General features: G+C 47.7%; 1 protein-coding gene across 2 annotated transcripts in view; it reads right to left on the bottom strand.

Moving 5' to 3' along the window:
• Nucleotides 1-270: 270 nt before the first annotated feature.
• Nucleotides 271-20,395, bottom strand: part of ACAP1 (ArfGAP with coiled-coil, ankyrin repeat and PH domains 1) — a 41,481-nt gene continuing 21,356 nt past the window's right edge. For both annotated transcript variants that reach the window (XM_061589388.1, XM_061589389.1), the window contains exons 11-22: nt 18,101-18,152; nt 17,338-17,438; nt 16,992-17,103; nt 15,223-15,431; nt 14,712-14,781; nt 13,446-13,540; nt 7,232-7,401; nt 5,223-5,425; nt 5,002-5,111; nt 2,304-2,414; nt 1,804-1,853; nt 271-1,118 (exon numbers count right to left, since the gene is read on the bottom strand). In XM_061589388.1, coding sequence (XP_061445372.1) covers nt 1,012-1,118; nt 1,804-1,853; nt 2,304-2,414; nt 5,002-5,111; nt 5,223-5,425; nt 7,232-7,401; nt 13,446-13,540; nt 14,712-14,781; nt 15,223-15,431; nt 16,992-17,103; nt 17,338-17,438; nt 18,101-18,152 — 1,390 coding nt within the window. In that variant the 3' untranslated portion in view covers nt 271-1,011. The remainder of the gene's footprint in view (nt 1,119-1,803; nt 1,854-2,303; nt 2,415-5,001; nt 5,112-5,222; nt 5,426-7,231; nt 7,402-13,445; nt 13,541-14,711; nt 14,782-15,222; nt 15,432-16,991; nt 17,104-17,337; nt 17,439-18,100; nt 18,153-20,395) is intronic.

Here is a 20,395-nt window from a genome sequence, read left to right as displayed (position 1 = left end):
TCAGACCATTGCATCCATCCAGGTCAGTGCTGTCTACACTGACTGGCAGTGGCTCTCCAGGTTTCAGGCAGGGAAGTCTTTTACAGTCCTACCTGGAGATGCTGGGGATTGAACCTGGGACCTTTTGCATGCAAAGGAGCTTCTCTGCCAGTGAGCTATGGTCCTTCCCCCCATGGTCTTGCATCCTAGTCTGCCCTGCAGGGTGGTTGTGAGAGCACACCACCGTGAGTTGTTTGAGAAAAGAATGGGATATGTAGAGGTCATTTGGGGTGGTTTGGCCAGAGATAAAAGTTTATTTAGAATGTTTATACTTAAAGGCTGCAATTTAAATTTTAAAAAAAAGTTTCATGCACACTGGGCTGATGTGGATCACAAAAATTATTAGCTTAACAAAATAAATCTGTGGAAACCTTCAGGCAAATCTGTCCTATTTGCAGAAGAGATTCCAACCTCAGAAAACGTGCTTCCGACTGTCTCAGAATTGCAGGATCTGCAACACACACAAGCCGCATTTAATCCTTGTCCACAGATTCTACAGCCTCCCTTTCCTCCCTCCTGGAATGGGCCGTTGCCTCTCCAAGGCGCAGGAAAGGAAGTCAACCATGGTTGGCTTCAGAGAGAGAAAAAATTAAGCCATTTCATAGGCACCAACATCCCTGGCACAGCACAAATTTCCCGTCAAATAGCAATAAATTAAAAAGAAAATTGTGGGGAGGGGCCCCCACAAGGGCATCTGGAGCGCTCCATTCTTCATTGCCAAGCTCTCTGCCCCAGGGATCTTCCACAAAAACCGTTCCCCTTGCAGTTATACTCCACAAAGTCACCAAAACCGCCAAGCTACAAAGGAGAGCAAGCCTTTCAAGGGACGTTCCTCGGTTGTGGTCTGCTTGGCACCAGGAATCCACACGCGACTTTAGCCTGGCTCCTGTCCCAGGAGTTTTAGAATGCCGGCTCTCCCGAAAGCATCCCCAACTCTTGTTTGATGGGGCTGGGGTGGCATTTCCCCACGCTTCACAAAGTCGTCAGTTTCAGGTCGTAGCTTCGCCGCCTCAGCTTCTCTGGATCATTGGACGCCATGAGGGAGAAGTCATGGAAGATGTCGAGGTAGGTCTCATCTCCTGGAGCAGGGAGAGCCAGCAAACCCCCCCAGGGAGCATCAGAGATCTCTTCATGCCCTGAAAGAAGCCCTCTGGCCGGCCGGTGGGCCCCCTCCCGGCCGACCACTACCCCCCCACAGCCCCCTCCCATGAACCCTGGGAACGGCAGCTCAAAGCTGGCAGAGGTGTGGGGAGGGGGCACTAAAGGGTACCTAGCAAAGAATTCTGGGGACCAAAGCTATAATTCCCATGACTCTTCCAGGCAGGTGTGGGGAAACTTTGGCCCTCCAGCTGTTGCTGAACTACAACTCCCTGGAAGCATTCAAGAGGCAGCTGGACAGCCATCTGTCGGGAATGCTTTGGTTTGGATTCTTGCACTGAGCAGGGGGTTGGACTTGATGGCCTTACAGGCCCCTTCCAACTCTACTTTCTATGATTCTATGAACTCCCATCAGCCCCAGCAAGCCTGGTCAATCACCAGCTGATGGGAGTTGTAGTTCAGCATCATCTGGACAGCCAACGGTTCCCCATATTTGGTTTGAGAGAACCCTTAAAAATAATAAAAAATCAACAATTAATTTTTAGCAATCAATACGCCAAAGTGTTTAAAAATACCACTTGTTTGGCCTTCTGTCAGCCTCCCTCCCCATGCCCGTCGGAGCTCCACTGCTTCCTATACTCAGCCCCCACAACAGGAGAGACTCACCTGATTGGCCAAGGGCAAGCTCAGCTTCACGCATCTTGGCCAACCGCAGTCTTGAGTTGGGGGTGGCAGGTAGGGAGAACGAAAGAGAAAGTTGTGTGACGACACAGTTGTAAAAGTTGCATCTCAATCCTTTCCCCCCACCTTACCCCAGTTCTCTTCCATCCATTGGTCCCAGCATTCCATTTCCCATCTAGGGTGGGGTTAAAGTAAGGGGAGGGATTCTGATGCGTAAGAGTTCCCGCATTTTGGGGAGAGGGGGAAGACTGCCCCCTCCACCTCTACAATATTCAGCATCTCCACCCACCCTGCAACATTTCAAATGGGGAAGAAAAGCCAACGTCCAAGATGGCGGACCTGCCGTGGACCTCCTTCCCAGAATCCCTCTCTTCCCTCTCAGCCCCCAAAAAGACAGACAACCCACATGACTGCTGGGCACCCAAGAGTGTTGTTGGGGACTGTTTGGCACCCAGGGCAGCAGAACAAGAGGGGGCCTCCCTTACAAGGTCACAATATCTGCGTTGGCCAAATCTATGGCAATGCTGAGGGGATCCTTCCCTTCCCCGTCGATGGCATTCATGTTGGCTCCACGTTTGAGGAACAGGCAGGCCAGCCTAACAAAAGAAACGTGAAAGAGCGCCTCTGTGAAGCGACTGCCTTCACAAGACACGTCGCAATGAGTGTTTCACAGGCCCTTTGCGAGGACATTATAGAGCTTCATGCATTATCAGCATTACCTTTTGTAATATAATTCTTCCCCATTATTCATTCCCAGTCCTTGGAACTAATTCATTGTTTTAATTAAAAAGCCCTCTGAATTACACCGGAAAGAAGTTCCTATAATTTCTGGGTGAACTGAGTATGAATGAAGTTCCTTTTGCGGTGGAACTTTGGGTGATTTTTAATTCCCTTCAGTTTTACTTTTCATTCAATATAGGTTTCATCACACTTCACTCTGTGCCTGATTTACCATTTTTTCCCTGTCTGAAAAGTAGTGCTGCTGTTTCAGCTTAAAGATTCTAATTGTTGGGGAAAATAAATAAAATGATTGTTCACATTACACTGGGTGTGTGTTTTGATGCTTTCATAGCCTTAAGTATGTTTTATACTTTAGCAAAACAGCTTATAAAATTCTGAAGGCTGAGGGGGAAAGTGCCGAGGACCACATGAATGGTGAATTGAACTGTAACAGAATTAGTTCCTTTTCGCAAGGGGTGAAATAGAACTAATGTTTTGTTAAAACGAAGTTTCCAAGCACTGTTTGTTCCACATCACAAATTGGGGGGTGGGGGGACTGATGTTTGCCCAAGACTGCCCAGGGGGTCATAAGAATCTGAGCAGAGCTCAGCTAGATCAGGCCAGTGACCCATTTAGCCCTCATCCTGTTCTCACAGTGGCCAACCAGATGCCCCAATGGGAAGCCCACAAGCAGGACCTGAGTGCAAGAGCACTCTCCCCTCCTGCAGTTTCCAGCAACTGGTATTTGGAAACATATTGCCTCCAACCATGGAGGCAGAACATAGTCATAATGGCTAGTAGCCATTGATAGCCTTATCTGCCATGGGTTTGTCTAAATGGATGGACTCCACGGCAGAGGCAAGAATCTAAGCGGACCAGTTCTTGGTTCACAGTCCTCTCTCATAGCCACTACGCTACATTCACAACACCATCCGCCCCTGAAAAGCACTTCTGTCCTTCATTCTTCACTTGCAGGTTGGCCACATCTCAAACCTTAAACACTAGCAGCGCCCCAAAATGTCAAGCCAGGACACTGAGCACGTTTCAGTCTGTAAAAGCTGAGCTGTGCGGTTTCCGATGCTATGTTTTATTAACAGCGATAAGGAGCTCTACCGTCCCGCACAAACGCATGCAGAAGTCTGGCTTGGTTATTTTTCTGAAACAATTCCCAGCAACTGTTGGGGGTTTGGGCTATATCGATTTCTGTATTTCATTGGCAAAATTGCTCTTCTTCATGTAGCCACACGCGACAGCTTGTTCTGTTATTTCACAATTTATAAAATTCAATTTAAAAAAGCTGAGCTAGACAAGTCCTGCAATTGCTTGCCTGCCTGCAAAAGGCTATTTTGGTTAGCTTGCAGAGGAGCTGAGGTCTTGCAAAGAGTAATTTGGCTCTAGCAACTCATGTTCTGCAAAGCAGAATTAAGAGCTGAGCTGGCTATACAGAATCTAACACGTTGCAATGTTAATTTGGCTTCCTTAAGCCCTAATGCAGCTGTGCTGGGACACGGCTCAGTGGGACAGCAGCTGCACTCCGTGCAGAAGGGTTCACGTTCAATTGCTAGCTTGTCCTGGAAGGGCTCGGAAAAACCTCTGTCTGAAGCCCTGGAGAACTGCTGCCTATCAGTATAGATCAGCTGGATGCCTTCCAGGTATTTCGGACTACAACTCCCATCAGCCCCAGCCAGCATGGGGATGATGAGAGTTGTAGTATAAAACATGGAGAGCACCAAGGTGAGGGAGGCTGGCATAGTCATGAGCTAAATGGTCCAACTATTTGACTCAGTTGGGCAGTGAAAAAAGCGGATGAGAAATCAACTCCTTTGAAATGTGGTGTTGGAGGAGAGCTTTGCACATACCATGGACTGCGAAAAAAGACAAATAATTGGGTGTTATAACCAATTAAACCAGAACTGTCACTAGAAGCTAAAACAATGAAACTGAGGTTATCATATGTTGGACACATCATGAGAAGACATGATTCACTAGAAAGACAATAATGCTGGGGGGGAAAAGAAGGGAGTAGAAAAAGAGGAAGGCCAAACAAGAGATGGATTGATTCCATCAAGGAAGCCACAGACCTGAACTTACAAGATCTGAACAGGGTGGTTCATGACAGATGCTCTTGGAGGTCGCTCATTCATAGGGTCGCCATAAGTCATAATCGACTTGAAGGCACATCACAACAACAAAACATTTGACTCAGCCTAAGACAGCTCCCTTTATCCTCATTGTTTAATATATGTACTGTTGTTCATACTTGCCTTTAACTGCCCAGAGTCCAAAGCATGGCAGCCGATGGGATAACCTTCAGATGTTTTGGACTAGAATTCCCAGAAGCCAGCATGTCCAGTGGTCAGGGATGGTGGGAGCTGGGAATCCAGCAACACCTGGAGGGCACCGCGCTGGCTACCCTCACTCCATAGGATCAAGAGGGTTTGAAATATCTTTAAGGATAATTACCCCGTGTGTCCCAAGACGGTGGCATGATGAAGGGGGGCCCTTCCCTTGCTGTCTGGCTGGTTGACGCTGGCTCCGTTTTGAAGCAAAAATTCACAGGCCAAGAGAGAATTCTGGGTGAAGACAGAGAGAAGATTAAGAGGGGTGTGGTGAAGCTTGAGAGCATCTGGCTTTTGAGCTGCCTGCCAGCCCTGTCCACCTCCAGCCCCAAACAGCAGACTCACTGCGGCGACAGCCTGCAGCAAAGGAGTCCGGCTTTCGTGGGCCACGTTCACCCAGTTGACGTCCGCACCATGGGCCAGTGCATCTGCCATGGTGGGCAAGTTAGGAGGGGCGGCGGCCGCTCGATAGAGGAGGGCTCCCGGGTGCAAGTTGTGCAGATCATCCCTAGCAGGAGTCGGGCTGGAAGAGGCCCCTTCCCTTGACCCTGCCAAAAAAACAGGCAGATAGAATCAGGCCAGCAGGAACAACAGCAGCCACAGATGACTTAAGACCAGCCATTCCTAGTCTGGGGCCCTGCTGGAGTTTTGGACTCCAGCATCCATCAGCCCCAGCTGGCAACATCCGGAGGGCCTGAGATTTCCCTGCCCCTGATTTAAAACATGTATTTTGTGGAAATGCAAGTAGCGGATTATCCTCAGCAGAGATGGACCCTCTTCACATGCTCAGTGGTTCCTTTCTTTCACCTTGTGTTCTGAGCCTGAAGCACCGAGAACAGCACTGGGGGGGGGGGGATGCCCAAAGAACAAGCGAAGTATAGCTGGCCTTGCAGGAGCCTTACCCGGGTTAGGGCTTGAGCGGCTTGGCCTGAAAGAGGAAAAGGGGACGGACAAGAGCCTGGGATTCTCAACCACATTCAGGTACAATCTGCTTCACATTGTTAACTTCTAAGGCCCTCCTCCGGGTGCCTACTCTGAGGGAAGCTCGGAGGACGGCAACAAGGGAGAGGGCTTTCTCAGTGGTGGCCCCCAAATTATGGAATGATCTACCTGATGAGGTGTGCCTGGCACCAACACTATTAACTTTTCAGCACCAAGTCAAGACTTTCCTCTTCTCCCAGGCATTTTAGCATGTGTTTTTAAATTGCTTTTTTAAAAATGTGTTTTTAAATTTGGGTATTTGTTTTTAATGCTTTAATTGTTACAAACCGCCCAGAGAGCTTCGGCTATGGGGTGGTATACAAATGTAATAAATAAATAAATAAACAAACAAACTTCTTAAATTGAGCTGTGGTTTACGATTGCTATTTTACCGTTATGATGTTAGGCACTCAATAGAGAAATGCGATAATAATAACAACTATTATTATTGGGTTGGACTTGATGGCCTTATAGGACCCTTCCAACTCTATTCTATGATATTATTATTATTATTATTATTAATCTAAGAATTTGCCTGACCAGGCCAAACTCTGTCTCCCTCTAGTCCAGCCTTTGCTGTGCTGGCTAAGGGCTGATGGGAGCTGCCATCCAAACATCTGGAGGGCACAGCTTGGCGAAGGCTGCTCTACTCCATCACCCTGACTCCCACACTAACCAACCAGGAAGCCTTCTCCTGCTCACAGCTCCCCAGAAGCTGGTGTCTAGAGGTAGACTGCCTCTGAACCTGGAGGCTCAATACCAGCCACAACTAATAGCCAGTGACAGACTTCTCCTTCTCTCTGAGTTTGTCTAACCCACCTCCCTTTTTGATATCGATAGCCCATCTAAGCCACAGACCATCTCTGCTTCTTCTGAGAGCAAATTCTGTTAGTTCTTTGTGCAGGGATGACCTCCAATTCCCCTCTCCACCTCCTGACCTCACCTCAGCCCTGGCCCCAGATAGAATCATAGAATCGTAGAGTTGGATGGGGCCTGTAAGGCCATCAAGTCCAACCCTCTGCTCAATGCAGGAATCCAGCTTAAAGAATCCTCAACAGGTGCCTGTCCAGACGCCTCTTGAAGACCTCAAGTGCTGGAGAGCCCAGAACCTCCCTAGGTCATTGGTTCCATTGTTGTACCACTCTAACAGTTAGGAAGTTTTTCCTGATGTTCAGCCGAAATCTGGCTTCCTGTCACTTGAGCCCATTATTCTGTCCCCTGCACTCTGGGACGATTGAGAAGAGATCCCGGCCCTCCTCTGTGCAACAACCTTTCAAGTACTTGAACAGCGCTATGCTTTTGGCTCCCTAAAATCAGCTCCTTTCTAATATCCCTTGCATGGGGGGGGGAAGAAGAAGCGATTCTCTCCGTACCTGCACCCCCTCGAGTCTGCCGTGGAGGTTTGGGTTTGGGGAATGGTCTGGGGGGCTTCTCAGGCCCCCGGCTGTCTCCGTCCTGGTTGGGCCAGACCCTAGCTTTAGGCAACTTGGTGATGAACTTCTTTTCCACATACTTGGCCCGGATCCAGGCCTCCTTCTCCAACCTGCGGGCAGAGAAAGAGATCCACAAGAAGCTTTCATTCTTAAAAAGAAATGACAGGCACCAGAGGTTCATTCTGCACATGTTCAGAGGCTGTTCCAAGGTGTTGAGCCCCAGTTCTCCCAGGAGGATCCGGGAGAGGGGATGGTCGAGCCCCAGCTTCCCCAGTTAGAGCAGGAAGAGAAATTAGAGGCAGATGAGGCTGTCGAGGACAAGGAGGGAGAGGTGACAGTTCCCACGGACAGTTCTCCCACCGAAGCAGACCTCGCTCCACCTACAGACCCCCCACCAGAGCTGTTGGGGGATGACCTGACACGTGCGCCAACCTCCTCAGGACTCCCCACCTCGCACTTCAAATGCTTTCCCGCCTCCTGAAGCTGAGCCGGCGCCTATCGAGCCTGTACTGTCAGATGAGCCGGCGGCGCCTCGCCCCCCCTCGCCCCATGCGAGACGCTGCGAGAAGCAGGCCGATCAGAAGGTGGAACTTCAGAGGAGTCAGAGATTATGGGCGAAGACCTTCCCTACTTGAGGAGGTGCCCCCCTGACTCAGTTGCTGAGTCAACTTTCTTTGCACGCTGCAGAGTATGCCTGGAGAGCTTAGCTAGGGTTAGTAGTGAGTTGGCATAGTTAATTCTATGAAGCGCTCTGCCTTTGATGTCTGTTACTCTAATAAAACAGGAATTCATTCTAGTCTCGCCTTCGTCTCGTGTCTCGCACTCTGGGCAGGACACAAGGTGACTGGCCGTTACACCAAGTCTCAGCACTGACAATGGAAGAGGCCAGCTCATGAAAACAGCAGTAGCCTAGGTTTAGGAAGCTGTCTTGTATTGAGTCAGATGAGAGGTCCATCTAGCTCAGTATTGTCTACACTGACTGGCAGCAGCTCTCCAGGTTTCAGACTGGGGTCTCTCCCTGCCCTACCTGGAGATGCCAGAGATTGAACCCAGGGCCTTCTGCCCGTCTGTTCCCTGACCTCAACTAAACCGCAGTCTCCAACCCATTGACGTAATAAACCTTAAACAAAACTATGCAGGTAAGAATCCAGCAGGGGTGTGGGGGCTTTCCAGTGTTTTGCACCGCCTGCAGCATGTACGACTATCTGCCTGTTGGACAGAAGTCGTGGGTATGCTCTCGGTGCAATGAGCTCCTGGCTCTCCGGGAACGACTTCATTTCCTTGAGGCCAAGGTGGCGGACCTGGAAAAGCTGAGAGAGGCAGAGAGGTGTGTGGAGGAGGCCTTCAGGGACGTTATAGCTGTGTCCCACTCCAACGATGATAGCTCTCCTGCTATCATGGAGAACGATGGTCTCGGGGAAGGAGAGCATCCAGCTGAGGAAGAGGGAAACGATCCCTTAGAAGGGACCCATTCCTTGGGGGATGAGCAGCTATCATCTCGTGCCGAGGATATATCTCCAGGGGCTGGAGGGAACCTTGTAGTGGGTGATTCGATCATTAGGAACATAGACAGTGGGGTGTGTGATGGGCGTGTAGACCGCAAGGTGTTTTGCCTGCCTGGTGCGAAGGTTGCGGATATTGCCCGTCGTTTAGATAGTTTGGTAGACAGTGCTGGGAAGGAGTCAGTGGTCGTGGTGCACGTTGGCACCAACGACATGGGGAAATGCAGCCGTGAGGTCCTGGAAGCAAAATTTAGGTTGCTAGGTAGGATGCTGAAAGCCAGGACCTCCAAGGTGGCTTTCTCTGAAATGCTACCGGTTCCACGCGCAGGACCAGCCAGACAGGCCCAGCTTCGCAGTCTCAATGCGTGGATGAGACGATGGTGTCGGGTGGAAGGGTTCGGATTTGTTAGGCACTGGGGAACTTTTTGGGACAAGCCGGGCCTGTACAAAAGGGACGGGTTCCACTTGAACCAGAATGGAACCAGACTGCTGGCACTTAAAATTAAAAAGGTGGCAGAGCAGCTTTTAAACTGACTGAGGGGGGAAACCCGACAGGAGCTGAGAAAGGTCCGGTTCGGAATAAACCTCCCTCCTGGGATAAAAACCAAAGAAATGATGAAATTTTAAAAGGGGTAGGCCTAGAAGTAGGCATTGTGAGAGCAGGGGCACAGGATATAAATTCAGAAGAGCAAAATTACCACAGGCCTAACCACAAGTGCCAAAGACACTTGAAGAGAGACACTGCTTACAAGTGCCTGTACGCTAATGCTAGGAGCCTGCGAACCAAGATGGGAGAACTGGAGTGCTTGGTCTTAGAGGAGAGCATTGATATAGTGAGCATAACGGAGACCTGGTGGAATGGAGAAAACCAGTGGGATACGGTTATCCCTGGATATAAACTATATCGGAAGGACAGGGAAGGACGTATTGGTGGCGGAGTCGCTCTATACGTGAAAGAAGGCATTGAATCCAGCAAGCTCGAAACCCCAAAAGAGGCAGACTCCTCCACAGAATCGTTGTGGGTGGTGGTACCATGCCCCAGGAGGGACTTAATACTGGGAACGATCTATTGTCCCCCTGATCAAAATGCTCAGGGAGACCTTGAGATGAGATATGAAATTGAGGAAGCATCCAAACTAGGAAAGGTGGTAGTAATGGGTGACTTCAACTACCCGGACATAGACTGGCTGCATATGTGTTCCAGTCATGACAAAGAAGCAAAGTTTCTAGATATTCTAAATGACTATTCCCTAGACCAGTTGGTCATGGAACCGACCAGAGGGACGGCAACCCTGGACTTAATCCTCAGTGGGGACCGGGACCTGGTGCAAGATGTAAGTGTTGTTGAACAGATTGGGAGCAGTGACCACAGTGCTATTAAATTAAACATACATGTAAGTGGCCAATTGCCAAGAAAATCCAACACGGTCACATTTGACTTCAAAAGAGGAAACTTCACAAAAATGAGGGGATTGGTAAAAAGAAAGCTGAAAAACAAAGTCCAGAGGGTCACATCACTCGAAAATGCTTGGAAGTTGTTTAAAAACACTATATTAGAAGCTCAACTGGAGTGCATACCGCAGATCAGAAAAGGTACCGCCAGGGCCAAGAAGATGCCAGCATGGTTAACGAGCAAAGTCAAGGAAGCTCTTAGAGGCAAAAAGTCTTCCTTCAAAAAATGGAAGTCTTGTCTGAATGAAGAAAATAAAAAAGAACACAAACTCTGGCAAAAGAAATGCAAGAAGACAATAAGGGATGCTAAAAAAGAATTTGAGGAGCACATTGCAAAGAACATAAAAACCAACAACAAAAAATTCTATAAATACATTCAAAGCAGGAGACCATCTAGGGAGACAATTGGACCCTTGGATGATAAGGGAGTCAAAGGTGTACTAAAGAACGATAAGGAGATTGCAGAGAAGCTAAATGAATTCTTTGCATCTGTCTTCACAGTGGAAGATATAGGGCAGATCCCTGAACCTGAACTAACATTTGCAGGAAGGGATTCTGAGGAACTGAGACAAATAGTGGTAACGAGAGAGGAAGTTCTAAGCTTAATGGACAATATAAAAACTGACAAATCACCGGGCCCAGATGGCATCCACCCGAGAGTTCTCAAAGAACTCAAATGTGAAATTGCTGATCTGCTAACTAAAATATGTAACTTGTCCCTTGGGACCTCCTCCATGCCTGAGGACTGGAAAGTGGCAAATGTAACGCCAATCTTCAAAAAGGGATCCAGAGGGGATCCCGGAAATTACAGGCCAGTTAGCTTAACTTCTGTCCCTGGAAAACTGGTAGAAAGTATTATTAAACCTAGATTAACTAAGCACATAGAAGAACAAGCCTTGCTGAAGCAGAGCCAGCATGGCTTCTGCAAGGGAAAGTCCTGACTCAGTAACCTATTAGAATTATTTGAGAGTGTCAACAAGCATATAGATACAGGTGATCCAGTGGACATAGTGTACTTAGACTTTCAAAAAGCGTTTGACAAGGTACCTCACCAAAGGCTTCTGAGGAAGCTTAGTAGTCATGGAATAAGAGGAGAGGTCCTCTTGTGGATAAGGAATTGGTTAAGAAGCAGAAAGCAGAGAGTAGGAATAAACGGACAGTTCTCCCAATGGAGGGCTGTAGAAAGTGGAGTCCCTCAAGGATCGGTATTGGGACCTGTACTTTTCAACTTGTTCATTAATGACCTAGAATTAGGAGTGAGCAGTGAAGTGGCCAAGTTTGCTGATGACACTAAATTGTTCAGGGTTGTTAAAACAAAAAGGGATTGCGAAGAGCTCCAAAAAGACCTCTCCAAACTGAGTGAATGGGTGGAAAAATGGCAAATGCAATTCAATATAAACAAGTGTGAAATTATGCATATTGGAGCAAAAAATCTGAATTTCACATATACGCTCATGGGGTCTGAACTGGCGGTGACCGACCAGGAGAGAGACCTCGGGGTTGTAGTGGACAGCACGATGAAAATGTTGACCCAGTGTGCGGCAGTTGTGAAAAAGGCAAATTCCATGCTAGCGATAATTAGGAAAGGTATTGAAAATAAAACAGCCGATATCATAATGCCGTTGTATAAATCTATGGTGCGGCCGCATTTGGAATACTGTGTACAGTTCTGGTCACCTCATCTCAAAAAGGATATTCTAGAGTTGGAAAAGGTTCAGAAGAGGGCAACCAGAATGATCAAGGGGATGGAGCGACTCCCTTACGAGGAAAGGTTGCAGCATTTGGGGCTTTTTAGTTTAGAGAAAAGGCGGGTCAGAGGAGACATGATAGAAGTGTATAAAATTATGCATGGCATTGAGAAAGTGGATAGAGAAAAGTTCTTCTCCCTCTCTCATAATACTAGAACTCGTGGACATTCAAAGAAGCTGAATGTTGGAAGATTCAGGACAGACAAAAGGAAGTACTTCTTTACTCAGCGCATAGTTAAACTATGGAATTTGCTCCCACAAGATGCAGTAATGGCCACCAGCTTGGACGGCTTTAAAAGAAGATTAGACAAATTCATGGAGGACAGGGCTATCAATGGCTACTAGCCGTGATGGCTGTGCTGTGCCACCCTAGTCAGAGGCAGCATGCTTCTGAAAACCAGTTGCCGGAAGCCTCAGGAGGGGAGAGTGTTCTTGCACTCGGGTCCTGCTTGCGGGCTTCCCCCAGGCACCTGGTTGGCCACTGTGAGAACAGGATGCTGGACTAGATGGGCCACTGGCCTGATCCAGCAGGCTCTTCTTATGTTCTTATGTTCTTATGCAAGTCAGAAGCTCTGCCACTGAGCTATGGATCTTTCGGAAGTTTCCTGGTGCAAGGTGGGGGGTGGCCCTCTCATTACCCCTGCCCAGTCCAGGGAGGAAGGGAAGGACAGTTTGAGGATGGTGTCCCCATGTGGGACATCTAGAGGCCAAAGCACATAACTTCAGCACCCCTGGCATAGCCATAGATGCAGCAGTGCCAGCTATTCCGCTGGCCTCTGTCACTGGCCAGGTGACCTAGGCCTACTGGAGACTGCAATCACAGAAAGAACATCATGGCAAGGAGGAGACCAACCTGGCCCCTCTTTCGGCCAGTGAAGGTGCAGCTGCATGAACACCTGTCTTCCTCTACCCTCCCCATTATATTTTCCTTTTGCATCATGTCTATTACACTGTGAGCCTGTGGACAAGGGCTGCCTTATGATTCAACACATGTGCAGTGCTTAGAACATTTTATATGCTTTATAGGTATTAAATAGGATGAATACATAATAATAATTATAATGATGATAATTATTATTATATTATTATTACATTTATCTCCCACCCTTCCTCCAAAGGAACCCAGGGTGGCAAACATGTCAATATTAAAGCAACACAGTTAAAACTTCTAAAACAGTTAAAAACAATCTTCAAAAAAGTTAAAAAACTTCCAAAAGCAAGCACCTACTCTCACACCCAATAATCTTCGGGTTGCCAAGGACAGCCGGTAATGACGATGACGACGGAACAAATTTGTTAACAGAAAAAAAAATCTCTATCTCCAATCCTCCTCAATTCTCAGAGAATTCTCTATGGGGTGGGAGGTGAGGATGGGGTTCTGAAGATGCACCACTAGGGCAGGGCATGGGGAAGAGGAGATCACGGGGGCATCAAGGAAGGGGAGATTCTCACCGTGAACAGCCTGGCTGGGGCCGTTTCATGTTCATCTCTTCCACCCGTGCTTCGTATATCTGGTTGATGACACGATTCCCCAGTTCACACATCAGCTGCGGCAGACAAGAGAGGAGAGGTGTTTGTTTTAGAAGCACCATTTCCCTAGATTCAGCTCTCCCCCCCCCGACAAAGTCAAATTGCTCGAATTCAGATCCATTGCTAAACAGGCAGGAATGGGGAACCTGTGGCCCTCCGGATGTTGTTGCATTACTACTCCCATCATCTCTGAATACCAGCTGTGCTGGCTGGTGCTGATGGGAATTGACAAAATAACATTGGAGGGGGTGGCACAGGTTCCCCAGCCCTGCCACAGAAGAGACTACCACACCCCTTTGCCCTCCCAGCCACTGTTCATATTCACCTATCCTTTATATAGCACTTTCCTAAGGTTCTAGTTCTCACTGAGGCAGTAAACCCATGTCTGGACTAAACCACTTCAGACTGCAGGCAGGGACTCATTTGTCTCAGGGTTCCTATGTGCAAAATATTCACTGCACGTAACAAGTCAGGAGCTGGTGTGGTGGAGTGGTTAGAGTATTGTGCTAGGAACTGGGAGACCAGGGTTCAAATCCCCACTCTGCCATGAAGCTTAATGGGAGGCCTTGGGCCAGCCACTGCTGCTCAGCCTCACCTACCTCACAGGGCTGTTGTGTGTATAAAATGTAGAGGGGAAGAGCCATGTATACTGCCTTAGACTCTTTGGAGGAAAGGTGGGATATAAATGTAATAAATAAATAAATACTTGAAAAGATAGAAACCTGACACACTAGTTTTCTATGGGCAGGGAGTTTTGTTTGTCTGTTACCAAGGAGCACTCAGTGCAATCAGTAGTGGTAAAGCCCAGACCACCTCAATGAGAAGCAAGTATAAGTTGCTTTACAACATCTTTCTCCCCATTGCCACAAAAGCCGGTGAGGCAGGTCACTATAATCCCCATTTCACAGACTAGAAAAGTGAGTTTTCAAGACACTGGATTTTCCCCCAATTGACACAAGAAACCCAAATAACCGAAACAGGATTTGAACAGCATGACTCACAAGATCACATGGTAGTGTTATGAGAGCCAATGGAGAGACTGAGGGCTGCCCTCTGAGATTCTATTCACACAACCACCACTCAAGGGAGCTTGTGGGTGCACCACTCACACAGGTGTGGAATACACTGGCTTGCTGGCACACAAGCCAATTTCGCAGCTCCCCAACACCAGCAGCCCTTCTCCTTTACCTTAACAAGTTCTGGTTCCCAGGAATCGAGTGTCAGTGACCGCACCTTGGAAAAATGGACACCAAGACTCCTATGTGGAGACAGAGGCGAAGAGTTCAGCAAGAGCCCGGGGGAAATCTTAAAGTGGGGGGGGTGAGAGATCGAAATAGCAGCCCCGCTCTGATTCTACTCAAGTCCCACCCCCTTCTCTGACTCCTCCCACTTCATCGCAAGCTCCACCCCTCTCTGGGTCCCTGGGATACAAACCCCACCCAGTTCCTCCTATCACGACAAGCTCCACCCCCTTCACTCACAAGCACCTCCTATGTGCCGCCTCTTCAGCCAGCCACTTGCAAAGCTCAAGCCAGCTGTATCCCCAAATCCCTCCCTTCTCCAAGACTCCTCCCACATGTCCCAAGCCCCGCCTCCTCTTAGAGCAGGAAAGGAACAATGAGGAAGTAAGAAACTGGAATTCTCTCCCTCCCAAAGTGGCACGCCCTGACCTCAGTCACACACACAGGCAGTGACTCACCTGTGGATGCCAGAACACTCAATGCAAAGCGTTATGCCCAAGTTGATGCTCGCCCATTCAGGCGCTGGCTCCCGGCAGTCACAACACTGGGCATTGCCCTCCAGTCGCTGCACCTGGTCCACAACGTGCTTGTCCACGCCACCCCGCAGCCTCCGACCAGAGGGGGACTGCAGTTTGGCTGCAGACAGGGAGGCCGTTCGTTCCAGGGGCTGCAGGGAAGAGAATTAACAAAGACTCGGCACAGTCTCCAAGTTCGGAAATCGGTGCTGGGCACAGGGTTCTCTCCACCCCAAGAATCCCAGCTCTCATTTCAAAACCAAAACAAAAAATCAAATTTCTAGCCCTGAAGATAAGCTGGAAAGGATGCGAGGCAAAGACTGTGGGAGTTGAGAAGCTGCAGGGACGACCAGAATAAGAAATTTCCAACAGATGGTGCGGAAGTATGGTCAGCAACAGCCAAATTGTGCAGTGTTAACAGAAATAAAAAATACCCTTGGTTAGGCCTTCCGCAGAAATCCATTTGTAACAATATCTGGATATCTTAAAAAGGCACAGTAATGGAGGAAAATGAAGAGATTATAACCTATTTGCTAACAGCAACAAAAACAGAAATCTGTAAAAACTGGGCAAACCCTCTTCCATCACCAATAAATTCCTGCCTCACCAAAGTACGGGAAAGGGCATATATAACTGAACTTACACATCTAGTAAGAGTAAGAAAAATGGGGCTCATATAAGAAGAAATAAATCCATGCTTGATGTTAAGAAGACATATGGAAATATCACAAAATGCAATAACAATATATGGCAGATTATGCATTTCGTTGTTTTACTTTAAGGAAGACAGAAGAATGAGATGTAAAACTTTTGGACTGTGATATACATACTCCTATACACTATATTCATTACAATTATATTTAACAGATCAATATCAAATTGATGATACTATTATTAACAGCATTATAATCTCTATTTCTTATATTGTATTCTGTTGTATTGCAGCCTGAACTCTTTGGAATGCAAATCATAATGCAGTAAAATAAGAAACCAAAGAAGCAATAAAAATGCAATTAAAAATCATGCAGCATCTAGCACAGAACGCTACAATTGCTACACGGGCAGAAAAATTATTACGTGGCCTGCAAAGACCCTCAGCAATGTTCAAGTGGTCCGTGGGAAGCAAAAGTTTGGAAACCACCGTTTTAAATAATCGTCACAAAAATTCATCAGCATTTCATAGAGTCATAGAATAGTAGAGTTGGAAGGGGCCTATAAGGCCATCAAGTCCACCCTCCTGCTCAATGCAGGAATCCTGTGTATGTGAGTTTGTATTTCTTCTAATGCACACATTTTGTATGCGATTCTGTTTAATAAACACTAATTTTTTTTGCAAACTATTTTCCCTAATATAACACACTTTTGTATGTTAGGTTCAGTAATATAGGCATTTTATGCACAGTGCCCACCAATATATGCATTTTTGTATACTTTTTTTGGTTAGAGAACTGCATCGTAAAATTCAGAGAACTGTGAATGTCAAAGGACAGCTGCATTTTGCTTGGAAATCATTTCAGGGAATGCAAATTAGGGAGGTTCACATTAAAACTGTGACCTGAACTGAATTTCTCCCCGCATCCCTAATTACAGGGAAGGCGAAGTCAATGCAACAAGCAAAAAGCTTGTGGATATCCACTGCTCAGGGTCACCCATTAGGGAACGGACTGTGAACTTTCTCAATCTTCTAGTGTGATAGTTGGACAATCCCCTACCTGCCCCGGGGACTCCAGACGCTCCTCGTTGTAAGCGGATGCAATGCTGTTTTGAACCGCACACACCCAAGCTTGCTGGTGTCTCTCTGAATCCGCTTGGAGCAGACAGCTCCTGCCAGGGAGGTAGAAAGGCAGTGATGGGTCAACAGGAGAAACCTGCTCCTTTTTGGAGGGATTCCCATGCCCTGTCCCGTGAAGATCTGCCAAAGTCAGAGCCTGAGTGTCTTCCAGAAACAACATGACATCTCTCCACATGCAAGGCCACCTTTTGGGTAGAGCTGGGCCAGCACCAGCCCAGCACAGGGAAATGTCGAGCTTTTGAGGGCCTACCAGGGAGGAGACTTACTTGGAGGGGGACACCACCTCGAAGCAGAAGCGTCGTTCGTGGTCAGGGCAGGGCTTGACAGTGCACAGCCGAAGGTCCTCCACGACCACCGTCAGAGCATCCTGGGCTCAAGGAGGGAAGGGCAAGATGTGGACTCAGGGCAAATGTTCTCCTGCCTCCCCTCCCCAAATGCTGTCATCCCATACCCACCACACCCCACATCCATCCCCCAACTCTCCTCTGCCCCGCAGATCGACTCAGGTCACATTCACACCGTCTGTTTAAAGCAGATTTATAGCACTTTAACATTCATGGCTTCCCCCAAAGAATCTTGGGAACTGTAGTTTACCCCCCACAGAGCTAAAATTCCCAGCACCCTTAACAAACTACAGTTCCCAGGATTCTTTGGAGGAAAGTCATGTGCTTTAAATGGATGGGGTGGATGCAACCTTGCACTTATGCACACTCACACGCTCCTGTGGATTAGCTGATAAGTCACTAGCTCATAATTCTTCATTTGACAAAGCAAGTCAAAGAATATATATATGAAGGGGAAGGCAGGACAACTGTGGATAGGTTTACGCACAGGAAGGGGAAGGAGGTGACTGGTTCTGAAAATGAAAATGACGCATCCCCCAGCTAAAACTTTTACCCATGCCTTGCCTGCTTGTGAGATTTTGCCCCTTCCCCCCCCCTAGAAAAGGGAGGAAGGGCGGGATGTTAATTAAATCAATAAATAATAAAAAGCTCACAAAGAAAATCCCACTTTCCACCCACCCCTCACCTTGGCCTTTTTCTGATAGACCAGCTGATTGCTCTGGATGGAAAACCAGCGCCTGCAATTTAAAAATACAACACACAAAATGTGACCGAGAATATATAAGGACATCAAAAAAATAACAAGGTGTTCTTGAATTGCGGGTGGCCATTACAAAAGAGGGGAGAGGTAGCCCGTACTTTTCTTTCTGAAGTCTAAATGCACATGAAGAACATTCCTAATTGTTGCCACTTTCTTTAATGCCACAAGAATCAACCATGCAGAGAAACTGCTTACAGAAAGGGACAGTCCTTCTGAGGTCTAGTCAATTTTACTTTTAAGGCAAACAAGGTGCTCTTGAATTAAGGACAGGGGAGGAGTAGCCTCTCTACTTTTCTTTCTGAAGCCTAAACACTGACTCTTGCACGTATTTTCGGATAAACTAAAAACTTTAAAAATAGAGAGGCAGGGGGATCTTGTGATGCATGTTACAGGCACTGGCCAATAGGTGCAGATACCAGACTCAGATAAAACCTGCATCTACTGCGGCCCAGCCAGTCCTGTTGCTGGGAACCAGTTTCACCCTTTCTAAAGGTTATTGCTTGAAGGCCTGTAAGGATTTGCAAAGCCAGATCGGCCACACAGACCACTGGGAAGGGGGGGAACACGTGTGGCAGGAGAAATTGGCATCCAGCTCATTAAGAACGCAAGAAGGCACCCCGCAGCAGCTGGACCAGACCAAAAGTGGCCCTCCTCATCCAGCATCCTCTTCTCACTGTGGCCAACCAGGTGCCACAAAAGGGAAACCCACAAAGAGGACACGAGCGCACACCAGGACTAGGGCTGACGGAAGCTGGAATCCGCATGACAGTATCTGGAGAGCCATAGGTTCCCCAGCCCTGCCCTATAGGAAGCCCCCAAGTGGGATCCGAGTGCAACAGCGCTCTCCCCACCGCTGATTCCCAGCAACTCGTACTCAGGGGCACACTGTCTCCAATGGTGGAGCCAGAACATAGCCATCATGGCTAGTAGCCACTATCCCCCATCGAATTTGTCTAATGACTTTTTAAAAGCCACCCAAGTTCTAAAGCCCTTTTTAAAAAGCCATCTTATGGTCATGACTTGAAAGCAGTTGTGGGGGGGAAATGAGAAGAAGGAGTGGAGAGAAACAGCACTGGGGTGGTGGGTAGTGGCACAAAGCCTTGCCACCCCAAACTTGGGGTTGGACAGATTGGAATCAAAGGGGGCCAAGAAGTCTCCTTCAAATCTGGGTAAGCAGGGCTTAAGGGAGCCAAGGCATGAGCCACAGTACGAGAAGTTCACTTTCTCATTTATTTATTATTTGATTTATATCCCACCCTTCCTCCCGGCAGGAGCCCAGGACGGCAAACAAAAGCACTAAAAACACTTTAAAACATCATAAAAACAAACTTTAAAAGACATTAAAACAAAGCATCTTTAAAAATGTTTCTTAAAAAAAGCTTTAAAAACATTGTCTAAGATTAAAACATTTTTTTTTTAAAGAAGGTTTAAGAACATATTAAAAAGCAATTCCAACCCAGACGCAGACTGGGATAGGTCTCAACTTTAAAGGCTTGTTGAAAGAGGAAGGAGAAACAAGTTTGGCAATGCCGATTAGGTACACATTAGCTCTATGGGACCTCCAAATATAAATGCAGTGTAGCTCGAAAATAGCAGATTTTGGAGACAGCCAACAGGAGGGCTGCTGCCTAACTCTTTATTTTGACAGTTAATATAAGGAGATGGGCCGTATCTCAGTGGCAGGGCATCTCCTTGCAGGAGGAAGGTCCCAGGTACAGCAGCCAGCATCTCCAGACAGGGAGACCCCTTCCTGAAATCCTGGAAAGCTGGTGCCAGGCAGGGTAGACAATACTGAGCTAGACTTGGTATAAAGTAGCTTCTTCTGCCCTGTATACTGCTTCATTACAATCACCTGTAAGCTTTCATGCCCTGCCTGTGAGAATCCCCAAAAGATATTTCAGTGGCTAGAGGAAAGGGCTGTAGGTCACTGCCACAGCACTTGCTTTGCGTGAAAAAGGGCCCGCGTTCAATCCCCGGCATTTCCCGGTCAAGCTGGAAAAAGACTCCTGCCTGAAAACCTGAAGGCCAAGACTGACCTATGGCCTGACACAGTACCAGGCAGCTTCCTAAAGTGTGGTGAGCAACAGAGAGCTGAGCTGAGTCTGATCCAGCATGGCAGTTCTTGTGTGTAAGATGGAGTTGTTTCTCTCTGTCCACCCCTTGTTCCTCCAGCTGAAGAGGAAACAGGAGCATGCAGAGGTGCACACAGGACAGGGGGCA

Source organism: Rhineura floridana, chromosome 11 (assembly GCF_030035675.1).
Source record: "Rhineura floridana isolate rRhiFlo1 chromosome 11, rRhiFlo1.hap2, whole genome shotgun sequence".
Lineage (NCBI taxonomy): Eukaryota > Metazoa > Chordata > Lepidosauria > Squamata > Rhineuridae > Rhineura > Rhineura floridana.
Note: the sequence above shows the minus strand (reverse complement) of the source record. Positions and strands in the feature narration are given on the sequence as shown.